General features: G+C 40.9%; 1 protein-coding gene across 12 annotated transcripts in view; it reads right to left on the reverse strand.

Annotated features, from left to right (window-relative positions):
* Positions 1 to 13,109: 13,109 nt before the first annotated feature.
* Positions 13,110 to 16,567, reverse strand: part of ADGRB2 (adhesion G protein-coupled receptor B2) — a 695,259-nt gene continuing 691,801 nt past the window's right edge. For all 12 annotated transcript variants that reach the window (XM_082246705.1, XM_082246713.1, XM_082246711.1 and 9 more), the window contains one exon: positions 13,110 to 13,920. In XM_082246705.1, the coding sequence (XP_082102831.1) occupies positions 13,759 to 13,920 (162 nt within the window). In that variant the 3' untranslated portion in view covers positions 13,110 to 13,758. The remainder of the gene's footprint in view (positions 13,921 to 16,567) is intronic.

The following is a 16,567-nucleotide window of genomic DNA, read 5'->3' on the forward strand; positions in this document are numbered from 1 at the left end:
ACTTTTTAGACCCCCCAGACACTAAATACAAAAAATGACATGCCTGCCTAAAAAAATGCCCGCTAAATGCCTGCAAGAGAAAAAGCCAGCCGCAGAGAAGCCGTATTCCTGAAAATATAAGAAAAATGCTGTTTTTTAGGGGTTCTGGACATGCTACAGAGCTGAAACTTGACAGGTACACTTTTTAGACCCCCCAGACACTGAATAAAAAAAATGACATGCCTGCCTAAAAAAATGCCCGCTAAATGCCTGCAAGAAAAAAAGCCAGCCGCAGAGAAGCCATATTCCTGAAAATATAAGAAAAATGCTGTTTTTTAGGGGTTCTGGATATGCTACAGAGCTGAAACTTGACAGGTACACTTTTTAGACCCCCCAGACACTAAATACAAAAAATGACATGCCTGCCTAAAAAAATGCCCGCTAAATGCCTGCAAGAGAAAAAGCCAGCCGCAGAGAAGCCGTATTCCTGAAAATATAAGAAAAATGCTGTTTTTTAGGGGTTCTGGACATGCTACAGAGCTGAAACTTGACAGGTACACTTTTTAGACCCCCCAGACACTAAATACAAAAAATGACATGCCTGCCTAAAAAATGCCCGCTAAATGCCTGCAAGAGAAAAAGCCAGCCGCAGAGAAGCCGTATTCCTGAAAATATAAGATAAATGCTGTTTTTTAGGGGTTCTGAACATGCTACAGAGCTGAAACTTGACAGGTACACTTTTTAGACCCCCCAGACACTGAATACAAAAAATGACATGCCTGCCTAAAAAAATGCCCGCTAAATGCCTGCAAGAAAAAAAGCCAGCCGCAGAGAAGCCATATTCCTGAAAATATAAGAAAAATGCTGTTTTTTAGGGGTTCTGGACATGCTACAGAGCTGAAACTTGACAGGTACACTTTTTAGACCCCCCAGACACTAAATACAAAAAATGACATGCCTGCCTAAAAAAATGCCCGCTAAATGCCTGCAAGAGTAAAAGCCAGCCGCAGAGAAGCCGTATTCCTGAAAATATAAGAAAAATGCTGTTTTTTAGGGGTTCTGGACATGCTACAGAGCTGAAACTTGACAGGTACACTTTTTAGACCCCCCAGACACTAAATACAAAAAATGACATGCCTGCCTAAAAAAATGCCCGCTAAATGCCTGCAAGAGAAAAAGCCAGCCGCAGAGAAGCCGTATTCCTGAAAATATAAGAAAAATGCTGTTTTTTAGGGGTTCTGGACATGCTACAGAGCTGAAACTTGACAGGTACACTTTTTAGACCCCCCAGATGCTAAATCCAAAGAAATTTTTTATTTTTATTTTTTTTTTAATTTTTCCAATAATTGTCTCTCTATCAAAAAATTATAATTCTTTTTTTTGCGTGATCCCTCTCCGGCATGCCACAGTCCAGGTGTTAGTCCCCTTGAAACAACTTTTCCATCACTATTGTGGCCAGAAAGAGTCCCTGTGTGTTTTAAAATTCGCCTGCCTATTGAAGTCTATGGCGGTTCGCCCGGTTCGCCGGTTCGCGAACATTTGCCGATGTTCGCATTCGCCGTTCGCGAACGGCGAATTTTAGGTTCGCGACATCACTACCTGCAAGTGAGAGAGACAGAGTGTGTGAGGAGGAACTAGAACCGGCTGGGTGCTTCAACTTAATACAACAACAAAAGTAAGACATATGGAAGATGGTGGAACTTTGGGGGAGAAGATAGGAACTGTGTGTGTGTGTGGGGGGGGGGGTCAGGGCTAAAGAGGGGTGAAAGTGAGATGTGGATGGGGATACAGAGGTAAGTAGCTGTGGAAGAAGGTTGAACTCTTCACTCCACCCTTGAGCTTTGCATGTAACACCTCTCCCCTGAACTCTGCACTCTGTACGTAGTGCACTTCTGGTATTTAATGTCCCATAAGGACCCTTCCACTGTTATTGAAATTTGACCACGCTCACTTTTTGATGTGGTTTGAAGGGAGAGTGTGTGTGTGTGTGGGGGGGGGGGGTTCTTGGTTGGGTTTCGTTACCTAGTTTCTAAGAAAAAAAGCCCTGATAAAGATAGATAGACTATTCACTTTACAAGTAGAGTTGAACTTTGTATTGGAATTTTCCCCAGTGCTTAGTGAAGCTCTATGAACCTCATCATATCATGTGCAAGCAAAAAAATATATATTTTTTTTTATTTCCTTCACACATGATTGGGTATTTTTGCAAAATGAAACTTCTCCCTTACAAAGTGCAACTTCCCTTGCAAAGTGCACAGTCTATTTGCCTTTAGTAAATAAACCCCACAAAACCAATAAAAACACGACATCTAGAACATGTGCAAAGTCAAAGAGATTCTTATCATGTACAGATAGGCATGCACATTCATATGTTTAGAAAAAAGTAAAAAATAATCGAGCTAACTAGAAGTACTGAAAGCCAGCTAACTGTGCTGATCCAGTGCCATGCTTTTAGGTATGCCATTTTTTTGTAATTTTGTTTGAACTTGTGACCAGAGCAAGCCACACACTGCAGGTTTGTTCCAACAAAGAGTTTACTTTTATTGTGGGATTCTGTACTATACATGATAAATAACATAATCATATATTCTATACTTGATGATATTCGGCTTGCTTTAGCTGCCACTGCTTAACATCTCCTGCTGTAGAAATACACGTGGTCTGCTATTATACTTGTCAGAGACAGTGCCAAGATAATTCAATGAAGAGAATCTGAAATGACAGCGGAAAAGTAGAGATGGTAATTTGTCCTTGGTTTATGCTAACTTTTCCACCCAGGCTTCCAGGGACCACAGTAATTGTAGCTACAATTACTGTATGTATTATGTTTAACCAATAAAAAAAGAAAAATAAATCCTGAGAAAACTTAGAACCTTGAACTGATGATTCTTCTGTAGGGTAGTTGTAAAGCTTAGGACCTGTAAATTGTAAAAATAGAAATTGTTACTGAAAGTAAACCTTTGTCCAGGCTATTGACATTATCAGCCCCTTGAGACCAACAAAAGGCAAAAATACATGTTAAAAAAAAAAAAAAAACACATGCTGGTGCATTGCAGTGCCATTTATTTCCAATGGCACCCCAACGCGCTAAATCGGTGCACAGTTACAGCACACTACAAGGCTCATTATCATACCAAGGATTGTGGGGAGCTGTGTGAGCGAAAATAGTGCAAGTCTGATTTAAGATCCATGTGGTATGCTGGCAGTTCATTGAATGGTCTCCATTAATGCAAGGTACGTTAACATGTAATTAACACGCTGCATCAGATGGCAAATGTGTGAAAGAGACTTAAAGGTTAGTGTACAGTACATATTCTACAAAAGTATAAAAGAGCCATCACTGACCTTTCTAGCTGCTTGTAATGCATCTTAAAAGCATCCGGTTTTAGTCAGATTCTAACAATTTGTTAACACCTTGTAATCATTTACATTAGAAGAGTGGCATGCTGCCAAGTTTCTGCTGCCATAGAAAATAAAATAAAAGGAGCTGTGATTTTAGGGTGTTTGAACACTCACCCCTTATGCTCTGGGCAGCACTTCCTGAACCAAATGCTAGAAGTGCTTGAGAAAAATAATACCAATGCCAAAGTTCTGGTGTTGGAATCTATAGTTGCTAGCCTGTTGCTGCAAATTGTAAGCCATTTTTTAAAAGCTGTAAGAAGCTTTCAAATGTCAGTAATCCATATGTTTTCTTTTAGGAAGGATGAGAAAGGCTTATTCTGGGAGGGGGTACAATGACCCCCAGAATTGCGCTTCCCGTGCGCCCCCTGGGGCACCAACATGAAAGTGTCCAATGCTCGCTGGGTCCCGTGCATCACAGATCGTGATAAAGGGCCAATGACTGTGTGCCTCAATCATGCCAATTTGTGCCTCAACCATGCCCATCTGTGCCTCAATCATGCCCATCCGTGCCTCAAACATGCCCATTCGTGCCTCAACCATGCCAATATGTGCCTCAGTCATGCCCATCCGTGCCACATCAATGCCTCATCTGTGCCCACCCATGCCTCATCAGTTCTCATCTGTGCCATATCTGTGCTCATCCATGACACATCCATGTCACATCAGTGCTCATCCATGCCACATCAGTGCTCATCCATGCCACATCCATGCCACATCAGTGCTCATCTGTGCCACATCCATGGCACATCAGTGCTCATCTGTGCCACATTAGTGCTCATCTGTCCCACATTATTTCCACATCAGTGCTCATCCATGCCACATCCATGCAACATCAGTGCTCATCTGTGCCACATCCATGTAACATCAGTGCTCATCCATGCCACATCAGTGCTTATCCGTGCCACATCAGTGCACTACAGTGCCTCACAAAAGTGTAATGCGTAGTCAGGAAATTAGATTGGTAATTTTATGTCCCTAGAACACCTGACGGTGCTCCCTGTGTGCTGGGCCTCTGTATTTGGCCAGTATGTGAAAAAGCCTCACACATGTGGTATGGCCAAACTCAGGAAGAGTAGCAGAATGTATTTTGGGGTGCAATTTTTGCTATGTACATGCTATGTGTTAGAAATATCTTATAAATCGGCAACTTTGTGAAAAAAAAATCAGTTTTAATTTTCTTTCCACATTTTCCAAAAACTTGTGGAAAAAAAGTGACATGTTCAAAAGACTTATAATGCCTCCTAGATTATGTGTTGGTGTGTTTGCTTTCCAAAATGGGGTCATTTTGTGGGCATTTCCATTGTTCTGGTGCTCCAGGGCCTTCAAAAATGTGATAGGTTGTCAGAGAACGATATGTGTAATTTATGCTCCTACGTAGAACACCTGACAGTGCTCTTTGCATGTTGGGCCTCTGTATGTGGCCAGGCTGTGTAAAAGTCTCACACTTGTAGTATCGCCATACTCGGGAGGAGTAACTTGGTAATATGACAATTTTGTGAAAAAAAAAAATGTAAAAATCTTAATTTTGCAAAGAATTGTGGGAAAAATTACAACTTCAAAAAAACTCACCATGCCTCTACTAAATACCTCGGAATGTGTACTTTCCAAAAAGGGATCACTAGGGGGGTATTTGAACTTTCCTGGCTTGTTAGTGTCTCAAGAAATGAGATAGGCTGGCAATACTCAAGTATGATGAGAGCACTAAAAGCTGAAAATTGGTCTGGTTAGGAAGGGGGTTTAAGTGCCCAGTGGGTAAGTGGTTATGTCTGGTTATGTCTAACAGTTTGGGATGGCCCCTTCCTGTTCCAACATGAATGCGCACCAGTGCACAAAGCAAGGTCCATAAAGACATGGGTGAGTGAGTTTGGGGTGGAGGAACTTGACTGGCCTGCACAGAGTCCTGATCCCAACCTGATAGAACACCTTTGGGATGAATTAGAGCGGAGACTGCAAGCCAGGCCTTCTCCTCCACATCAGTGCCTAACCTTACAAATGTGCTTTTGGAAGAATAGTCAAACATTCCCATAGACACACTCCTAAACCTTGTGGACAGCAAAAGAGATGAAGCTGTTAAAGCTGCAAAGGGTGGGCAAACTCAATACTGAACCCTACGGACTAAGACTGGGATGCCATTAAAGTCAATGTGCGTGTAAAGGCAGGCGGCCCAATACTTCTTGTTACATAACAGATAGATAGATAGATAGATAGATAGATAGATAGATAGATAGATAGATAGATAGATAGATAGATAGATAGATAGATAGATAGATAGATAGATAGATAGATAGATAGATAGATAGATAGATAGATAGATAGATAGATAGATAGATAGATAGATAGATAGATAGATAGATAGATAGATAGATAGATAGATAGATAGATAGATAGATAGATAGATAGATAGATAGATAGATAGATAGATAGATAGATAGATAGATAGATAGATAGATAGATAGATAGATAGATAGATAGATAGATAGATAGAGATATGTACGTGTGAATATTGCTAAAACCTTTTTTACTTACATTAACGTTTTTATGTGTTTTGCTCATTGCACATGAACAGATAATAAACAGCTTTTCTGTAGCCCGTAATGATAAAACCTAAATTATTGTACATATAACAATGAATTTAACCACTTTCAGACCGGAGGATTTGGCTGCTCAATGACCAGGCCCTATTTTGCGATTCGGCAATGCGTGATTTTAACCGACAATTGCATGGTCGTGCGACGCTGTACCCAAACGAAATTTATGTCTTCCCCCCCCCCCCCCCCCCCCCACAAATAGAGCTTTCTTTTGGTGGTATTTGATCACCTGTGCGATATTTATTTTTTACACTATCAACAAAAAAGCGCGACAATTTTGAAAAAAAAAAAACAATATTTTTCACATTCTTTTATATGAAAAATTCTCAAAAAAAAATTAAAAAATCTAAACTTTTTAACATTTTAGGACAATTTTTTTTTTGCTATATATTTTTGGTAAAAAAAAATTAGCAATAAGCGTATTTTAATTGGTTTGCGCAAAAGTTATTGCGTTTACTAACTACGGGAAAGAGTTATGTCATTTTTATTTATTTATTTATTTTTTACTAGTAATGGCGGCAATCTGCGATTTTTTGCAGGACTGCGACATTGCGGCATACATGGGTAAATCCCTGGTGTTTTGGGGTGATGAAGGGTTTAAAGGTAAGTGTGAAAAATATTGTTTTTTTTTTTCAATAATTGTCGCGCTAGGTGGATCAAATACCAAAAAATACCACCAAAGAAGCTCTATTTTGTGGGGGGCGTGGCTTGTGAAGTAATCACAGAGACATGTGATCCTATATAGCAGGATCACATGACATCTGTGATCACTTCAGGGATTCAGGGAGAAGTACGGACGGATGTGTTTACATCAGCCGTCTGTCCTTCTCTGTCAACAGCGGGAGATAGCGGGTGGCCGGCGGCCATCGGAGCCGCCTGACACCCGCACTGACGAGCGGGGGCGGGAGTGCGCCTCTGGCAATGCGCGATCGCCCCCTAGCTCCTCCCAGGCGAGCGCCGTACATCTGCGGCGGCTGGTAGTAAAGTGGTTAAAGTGGCTGTTAAGCCACTACTATAAAATAATCTAATCCCCTCTGTAAAATAACACTAAGTGCTCCTGTGCCTGTCTTATAGAAAAAAATATGCGATCTGTACCTATATGAGAGCGTCTCCCGGCGATCAGCTGAACCCTCCGCTCTCTTCTCTTCCGGGCTGACAGTTCCAGTGGGCGGGCCTGAGCACTGCAGCTGATGTCAGCCGGGGAGGAGGGAAAGAGAGGAGAGAGAGATCAGTCACATGATTGCTGGAAGCTGCTGTGATATAGGTACAGATCGCATATTTTTTCTATAAGACAGGCACAGGAGCACTTAGTGTGATATTTCAGAGGGGATTAGAATATTTTAAAATAAATATGAGGACAGCAGGAGTGGAGAGGTGGGCGCTGACACAGCAGACAGGCATGGAGGGGAAAGGGGAGAGGAGCAGAGGGGAGGACAGTGCAGGGTAGCAGATGATGGAGGCACGTAAACTGACCACGGTGTCAGGGCTCAGCAGCCATGATAAACCGTGGTCAATGTACAGAGGGGAGGGTAGAAACTGACAGGATCAGCCAGATTCAGCCAGGTTCTTTAAGTATTACAGGAGGCCAAATGACACAGCACTGTGCCGTATAACATGCTTTAACCAGTTCCCGACCACCCGCCACCTTTTTACTGTGGCAGGGTGGCTTGTACAGGCAAAAGGACATAGATCTACGTCGCTCGCCTGGGAGCAGCTGGGGGCAAGCATGCACTCCCACCCCCGATCGTCAGCGGGGAAGCCGATGCATGGGTCAGGTGGCTTTGATTGTCGCCTGACACCCGCGATTGTTCCCCGCTGAGAGAGAAGGACTGTCGGCTGTTGTAAACACAGCAGACCGTCCTTCTCCCTGAAATGATCACAGAGCTCAAGTGATCCTGCTATATAGGATCACGTCTCTGTTGTCATCTCAGAAGCCACGCCCCCCAGTTAGATTCACTCCCCTAGGGTCACATTTAACCCCTTGATCACCTATACTGTTAACCCCTTCCCTGCCAGTGTCATTATTACAGTAACAGTGCATATTTTTAGCACTGATTACTGTAGTAATGTCCCTGGTACCCCAAAAAGTGTAAAAAATGTCAGTTAGGGTTTCGATCTGTCCGCCTCTGTCGCAGTCTTGGAAAAAAAATCGCAGATCACTGCCATTACTAGTAAAAAAAAAAAAACAATAAAAATGACAAATCTTTCCCGTAGTTAGTAGATAAAATAACTTTTGTGCAAACCAAACAAAATACGCTTATTGCGATTTTTTATACCAAAAATATGTAGCAAAAAACAAATTGGCCTAAAATGTTAAAAAAATTAGATTTTTACATTTTTTTTGGGGGGGGGGGGGGGTATGTTATATAGCAGAAAGTGAAAAATATAGTGGGTTTTTTTTTTTCAAAATTGTCACTCTTTTTTTGTTTATAACGCAAAAAATAAAGTATCGCACAGGGGATCAAATACCACCAAAAGAAAGCTCTATTTGTGGAAAAAAAAGGATGTAAATTTTGTTTGGGTACAGCATCGCACGTCTGCGCAATTGTCCGTTAAAAATTATGAAGTGCCAAATTGCAAATTAGGGTCTGGTCATTAACCACTTGCCGACTGCCTAACGCAGATCTACGTCGGCAGTCAGCCCCTCACAGGCAAAGCGACGTAGGTCTACGTCGCTAGCATGTGAGGGTCTAGGGAGTGCGAGCGCGCGCCGCCGGAGGCGCGCTCCCGCGCGGTCACACATCCCCCCCGCGCGCGTTTGACCGGCGGACCCGATGTCCGCCGGTCACTCTGTGATCATCGGGGGAGAGGGAGAAAGTCAGGCGGCTTGTGTAAACAAGCTGCCTGTCATTCTCCCCTGTGTATGAAGGATGATCATACGGTTCTACTATGTAGAACCGTTGATCACTGTTCATACATCTGAAGCCACAGTCAATCACAGTAGAAAGCACGCCCCTAGGTACACACGTAGCCCCTCCCTTTCAAAAAAAGTTAACCCCTTCACTGCTAGTGTATTTTTACAGTAACAGTGCATATGTATAGCACTGATTACTGTAGAAATGTCACTGGTAACCCCAAAAGTGTCAAAAATGTCAGTCAAGGGTCCGATCTGTCCGCCGCAATGTCGCAGTACCGCAAAAAAAATCGCAGATCGCCGCCTTTACGCGTTAAAAAAAAAACAACAAAAATGACAAAAATCTTTCCCTTAGTTAGTAAACGCGATAACTTTTGCGCAAACCAATCAAAATACTCTTTTTGCGATTTTTTTTACCAAACATAGGAAGCATAAAACAAATTGGCCGAAAATGTTAAAAAATTTTGATTTTTACATTTTTTTGGGGGGGGAATTTCATATAAAAAATGTGAAAAATATTGCTATTTTTGCAAAATTTACGCTCTTTTTTTGTTTATAGCGCATGATCAAAAAATCGCACAGGTGATCAAATACCACCAAAAGAAAGCTCTGTTTGTGGGAAAAAAAGGACGCCAAATTCGTTTAGATACAGCGTCGCACGACCGCGCAATTGTCCGTTAAAGTCACGCAGTGCCGAATCGCAAAATACCCCCTGGTCAGGAAGGGGGTAAAATCTTCCGGGGCTTAAGTGGTTAAGGGGGCAAATCCTTCCGGTCCAGAAGTGGTTAAGGAAACAAGATTTTTTTTTTTTTTTTTAAGGTAACAAACGCTTTAACAAAGCCTTAGAATGACAAGACCAAAATGACCATCTACAAAAAAAAAAAAAAGGTTTGCAGACATGGAGGGCATTTGACTGTGTGCTTCTCTGGGTAATTTTTCTGTTCCTTTAGACTCCCGTAGTCATACTGTTCTATGCACTTTTTTTATATTTAATGTAAACCCTCTAATTTTTCCAAACGAAAAGATGAGTAATTGTAATAAAAAATAAAAGAGACAGACTGGCGATCAGACTGGCAATCTTTCATAATGTTTCTGTTCTATATGTTAGCTTTTTTGGCCTTTCCATAAACTCCAGCCGGTTATGTATACCTTAAGGTGACATGACATTAGTTAAAAAAAAAAAAAATGCATGTAAAACAGTGGGTTGATGCGCTTGATCATTACAAAACCCTGAAAAATAAAATATGTAAATAGTGAATACGTTTCTAAGTACACTATTAGAAGAGACTAGTTGAAACAACCAGATCTATTCAACTTTGTCTTTGCCTGCAATATTATTAATTGAATTATTGCCATATGCTAAGACAGACAGAATTCCCTTTGAAAACTTCATTGTACATTCAATCTTACCTTTTTTCGTACTAAGACAGATGTTTGGCAGTGGGTTCTATTTTGTACCGGATCTGATATTCTCCATGGACCCACCCTGCTATGGGCCCCAGTTTCTCACCCATGCACTTTAATCTCACATTTCTGTCATCTACTTGAATTATGTAATTTTGAAGCACAAGGAGCTATACGTTAATATATTAATATGACTACATTTAAAAGTACATTTCAGTGAATTTAAAAGAAATAAATATGCTGAATATAAATACAGTACTTCTCCTTCTAGTTATTTTCATACTATTTTCTTAAAGCAGTATTACTCTCTCAATCTATATTAACCATTTTTAATCCTTATGCTGCTAGCTTTTATAAATAGATCATAAGATATAATATAATGTATTTACTTTAACTTTTTTACTCATTTATGTTTTAACATTTCTCCAGTTGCTTCCTGGTTTATGGCCTAAGCAAAAATTATATCATACATCCCAGGAGTATTTTTTCTTTCATCTGGAGGTGGGGCTTTCTAAGCTAAGCACATCCTCCTGCCTGCATGGCTGAGCTAAGGGTGCATGGATTCCAGGAAGGAAATGTTACAGGAATCATCTGCCCTTACTCAAGATGACTGTGGCTAGAAATGCTAAGGGGGTCTTTCAAAGTGATTTCTCAATAGAATAAAGCATAGAGACATGGATGGATGAGTGGTCTTTAAACATTAGACATGAATTAAATGACATTATTAGTGTGTGGTGCTCACACAAAGTTAGGTTTAAAGAGGATTACAATGTGAACTAGTACCTGTTGAAAATACATTGTTGTAGTAACATGGCCTTTTTAAACCTGTATTCCTCCTCAGGCTTTTCTTAGAATGGAGATTGTTACAGATTTCAGTTTTTTTCGGTAGTTTGAAATCATATTTTCCTGTTGCCAACATGGCAGCATACATGTGATGTCTCCATAGGCACACGTATATTGCCATGGATTGGCGTCAGGAAAGGAGAATTACAGTAAATATTTGATACAATTTTCCGCTTTCTTAACGCCAACATGGCAGCTTTCTTAACGCCAACATGGAAGACATCATATGTATGCTGGCATGGATTGGCATCAGGAAAGGAAAATTATGGTACGTAATTGATACAATTTTCTGTTATTGTTGTGAGGCTTCAGTCCTTCCAGCATTTCATACAACAATAGGATGGGAGTCTTCATTGGGGGTACCCCTAAATGTTACTACACAGACAGACTGCAATCAAACCAATGATTGCTACAGTGTATACAATTACCAAACAAGCATCCCCAACCAAGATGCCCTTGTGTTAAGTATACATGAATATGTTATCGGTAGTCTATATCTTTCATGACAAAGCCAGAACTGTATTTGGAAATCGTGTTTGAAGTTTCTAGGTTTACTTACCTTGATGTTTTTATGGTTACTTACCATGCAAGATACCTAGAAACTAGATAGGTTTTCTTTCTTCTTCTTTCTACTTGTAATCCTAACATGATGTAACAGTTAATTGTTTTGGAATAGAGTTGACATTTTGTATCGCTCTTTTGTTATTTGACCATAAAAAATTTTTGAGGAAAAAAAAGTATACATGAATAAACTTTTTCCGCTTTGAGAGCGAGAAGCCAATACTGAGCACTGCTGGCTCTAAATCTCGGCTGTCGCTAACAGCTCAGGTCCCCACTGACAATTAGGATCCAATTAGGGTGGTTTTCATTCATATGATCACTATGTCAGCTATCAGCTATAACACATGCAGGTTGGAAAATTTGAAAAAAAAAAAAAACATACATTTTCTGCCTGCAGACAAACACTATCTATCACCTTTTGGCTGCAAAGGCATTTGCAATGCCATTAGCTTTTTACTGATGAAACTGCAATATTAAAAATGATAAATGAGTTATAATTTTTCAGATTTATCAGTGTTTAATAATAAAAAACAGAGCAGGAGTTTTATTAAACTGGCTTACCAAACACAAGCCCAGTATGTCACAAAAAAATTTATGAAAAAATAAGTCATAGAGTTATTGTCAATTTACCCAATGTGTAATGATACTGCTAAACTGGGCCTGGGCATCTAGGTATCAATGACTTCTTGTTATGAAAGGGTTCTGCTGACTGTTCTCTGATGAATAATGCATCCTAATCTTGATGGTAGATCCGGGCAACCTCTACCCATGCTCGATCCCGCTTAGCTGTATCTTTATAAATTGGGTAGCGCAGATCATAGTTAGCCAGGTGCACACGCACAAGTCTGGTCAGCTCTCATTGTCTATATGTCTAGAATATCCCTTTTTCACTGAGCTCTTCTAGCGATTATTTGTCTGCACAATTAACACAGTTGGATGGACTATGTGATCGGGCGTGGCTTCTCAGTAGCAGGGATGGACCAGCACAGGGGTCAAAGCGCAGACATTTAACTGTGTGGGCTCTACAAAGTCGGACAACTGTCGCACAAATGTGGCATTCAGTTGCGACTTTAATGCAAATTTTAAGGGTTTACGTTGCAGTATATGGCATAAGTCCATGAAAGTCAGACCAAAATAATGCTGTAATCTTTTTAAAGTCTCTGCGACATTAAGTCGTGCATATTTGAATGGTAGTCATTAGAAGGCTTGGGAAGCAACTTGTCATGTGACTTTAGTTTCCAAAGTCGAATGGCAAGTCGAACAAGTGTGAATGGAGCAAGCTATAGGTAACTATGAGTAACTACCCCATGGAGAATGCTTGACCGACCTTGATCATCGCTGCCCTTTACAAATATTTTATTGTTTTTGCAGTGGTGTCCTCTAAATGTTATCAGCATCTTCTATGTGCAAAAGACCACCTAAATATATCATTGTAAAGTATTTGTAGACACTAAAAAAAGTCAACAACTTACCTCAAATCATGTTTCAAAAGGTTTTTTTTTTTATTTTTTTATCTCATTTTAAACAAAGTCTAGGCATTTTTAAAACCCAGTGCCACCTGACCCCCTTTCCACTGCCCAATTGCCTAGAAATATCAGTAAGGAATTGGAGATATCAGTTTAGTCTATTTGGGCTGATCTTCTTTAGAAGTTCGTGATGACAAGACTAAGCTCCTCATCCCTACCTGAAAATGGCAGAGGGCAGGAGAGGGGGGAGGTGAAAAAACTGGAAGAAAGTGGTCACTTGACAAGCAATGTCCAGGAAGCAGAACAGAGGAAGTTGTGTGACAGGACAACATATGTGTGCATTTAAAGAGAAATCACAGCTTGTTGCTGCTTGGCTCCTCTAGAGATCAAAGAGGAATAGTGATCCTGGATATACCATCTTAAAATCAGAGATTTTCTCTTCCAGAAGGCCACTTCTTCCGTTTATCGACCATCATTCTCCCTTTTTGCTCTCTTTTGACTCTGCTGTTGTATCATGAGGTTCCAGTGCATTTTTCAATGGGCACTCCATTAGCAAATGTAATCCTCTGTGGCTTAAAACCCCGATACCACTTCCCTGGTATACGAGGGCAATTAACTGTCCTAGAGGTTGATAAATTCACAGGTAAAGGGACAGATTGCCTTATACTTCAGTCTGATAGTCGCCATCTGACATATCCATAGATATACGTGGAGGCTGTTCCCAGTCTACACAGCGTAGGCCCAAGCGGTCATTGATCTGTGATGAGCGTGCTCTGTAACTATCCCAAACCTTCTGATGGGGGCCAGCTGGACTTGTCTTCTCCTGGGAAGTTAATATCAAAGGTCAGGCAAGAGATCATTGCCAACAGTATTACAATGCATTCATTATATTTACAATTTGGTTTTCTTCATTTCTATTTAGGGCATTGAAAGATGTATATATTGTTTTCTTTATACTGTGTATTATTTCAGTATGGATGCCATTAATACACCGCCATGAATCTTAATAATATGACCTGCCAATATAGAATGAAATGCACCTGTGGAGATCATTAGATCAATTAGCTTATTTGAATTTCCATGCGTGGTCCATATGGGTGACGTTCCTAGCAGTGGAAAAATGGGCTATCTGCACACCATGATATTAATACATCTCTGTGAGCTTCAACTGAGGGAACATCAATAGATGAATTAATGAATCAGTCAATAGATTAATCTGCTGATAAATGAAACTGCAAAAAAATCAATGAATGAAACTAGTTTTCAGATAGATGTGTCTGACCTTAGTAAAATGATAGGTCGGTCTAAATTTGGAGAAGTTATTCAATGTATCTTTCTCCAACAGCATTAATAGACATATCTAATTCTAAAATCTTGATGGTTATATCTGAACCAGATGACGTTGATGAGTGTATTAGGTATGAAGAAAACGGAAAATGTTATAGCACAAATACATTGAAAAATGATACGTGTATTTCCAAGGATGCCAGGATGAAGATGGTAGCACTTTCTGTACATGAATCAAAATGTAAGATTTTGACAATTCATTTTAACCAAGCATGCTTAGAGTGTAAAGTCATATGGCAAAACTTTAAATGAACTGTGGGCCGCAAGAGTTTTGATATGCAAAAAAAAGAAAAATATCTTGTCAAACCAATAATTACTTCCAATATCCATAGCCGTTTTCTATTTCTGTAAGTAAATATATAACTTTAACCACTTCAATACAGGGCACTTTCACCCCCTTCCTGCCCAGGCCAATTTTCAGCTTTTTGCGCTGTTGCATTTTGAATGACAATTGCGCAGTCATGCTACACTGTACCTAAACCAAATTTATGTCATTTTTTTCCCACAAATAGAGCTTTCTTTTGGTGGTATTTGATCACTGCAAGGTTTTTTCTTTTTTTGCTAAACAAATAAAAAAAAGACTGAAAAAAAAAAGTTTTTTGCTTATGTTATACAATTTTGTAAATAGATAAGTTTTTTCCTGCACTGATGAGGCTGCACTGACAGGCACTGATGAGGAGGCACTGATGGGGTGGCACTGATGGGGTAGCATTGATGGGGTGGCACTAATATGCAGCATTGATAGGCAGCAATGGTGGCACTGATAGGTAGCACTGATATGCAGCATTGGTGGGCACTGATAGGCGGCACTGCTGGGCACTGATAGGTGGCATTGATGGGCCCTGATAGGTGGCACTGATGGGCACTGATAGGCGGCACTGATGGGCACTGATAGGTGGCACTGATGGGCAATGATAGGTGGCACTGATCTGCACTGATGGGCCGCACTGATGGGCACTAATGGGCACTGATAGGCAGCACTGGTGGGCAATAATGGGCACTGGTGGGCAGCACTGATAGATGGCAATGATGGGCACTGGTGGACAGCACTGATGGGGAGGGCACTGGCGGGCAGCACTGATGGGGAGGGCACTGGTGGGCATCCCTGGGGTCATGGGTGGGCATCCCTGGTGGTTCTAGTGGCACCCTCCCCCCCCCCCGAGGGTCTGCACTGGTAAGCAATGATCTGATCACCAGTACAGACCCCCCTGTCAGGAGAGCCGTAGGTCGGCTCTCCATTTATTCGTGTCTGTCAGGCACGAACTAAGGAAAGCCGATCAACGGCTCTTCCTGTGTACTATGTGACCAGCTGTGATTGGACACAGCTGGTCACATGGTAAAGAGCCTACGTCAGTAGGCTCTTTACCGAGATCGGAGATGCAGTGTGTCAGAGTGACATGCCGCATCACCGATCGCCGCTCTGCGCGCCCCCCCCCCCGGGGGGCGCGCAGAGCGCATTATCCTGCCGCCATCATATGACGTCCGGTCAGGATAATGCAACCACTTTCTCACTGTCAATCGCCTATAGGGCGGGCGGGCAGGAAGTGGTTACTATGCCTCTATTAGCCATACACATGTGTAAAAATTCAAAGTATTACAAACCTACTTTCCAGCATTCACAGCTGTCAATGATGAGAGAAGGCACAGACAGGGCATACAGTAGCTCTATCTAACTACTAACAATGTAAATCATGACAAGTACAGACAACAGGGTTATCTGGATGTCTGGATTAGAACATTTGCTAATGTTCACATTAGCAGTTCTTTCAGATAGTGTCCATAGGTTTAGATTTTTATTTTCTTTAACCACTTCAGCTCCGGAAGGTTTATCCCCCTTAACGACCAGGCCATTTTTTGCGATACGGCACTGCATTATTTTAACTGACAATTGCGCGGTCGTGCAGCGCTGTACCAAAATAAAATGTATGTCCTTTTTTCCTACAAATAGAGCTTTATTTTTGTGGTAGGTTACCACCACTGTGGTTTTTATTGTTTAGCGGTATTAACAAAAAAATATTTTTCACTTTCTGCTATAAAACACACCCAATTAAAAAATTGAAAAAAATCAAATTTCTTCAACAGTTTAGGCCAATATGTATTCTGCTACATGTTTTTGGTTAAAA

Source organism: Pelophylax lessonae, assembly GCF_965119305.1.
Source record: "Pelophylax lessonae genome assembly, chromosome: 2".
Classification (NCBI taxonomy): Eukaryota; Metazoa; Chordata; class Amphibia; order Anura; family Ranidae; genus Pelophylax; species Pelophylax lessonae.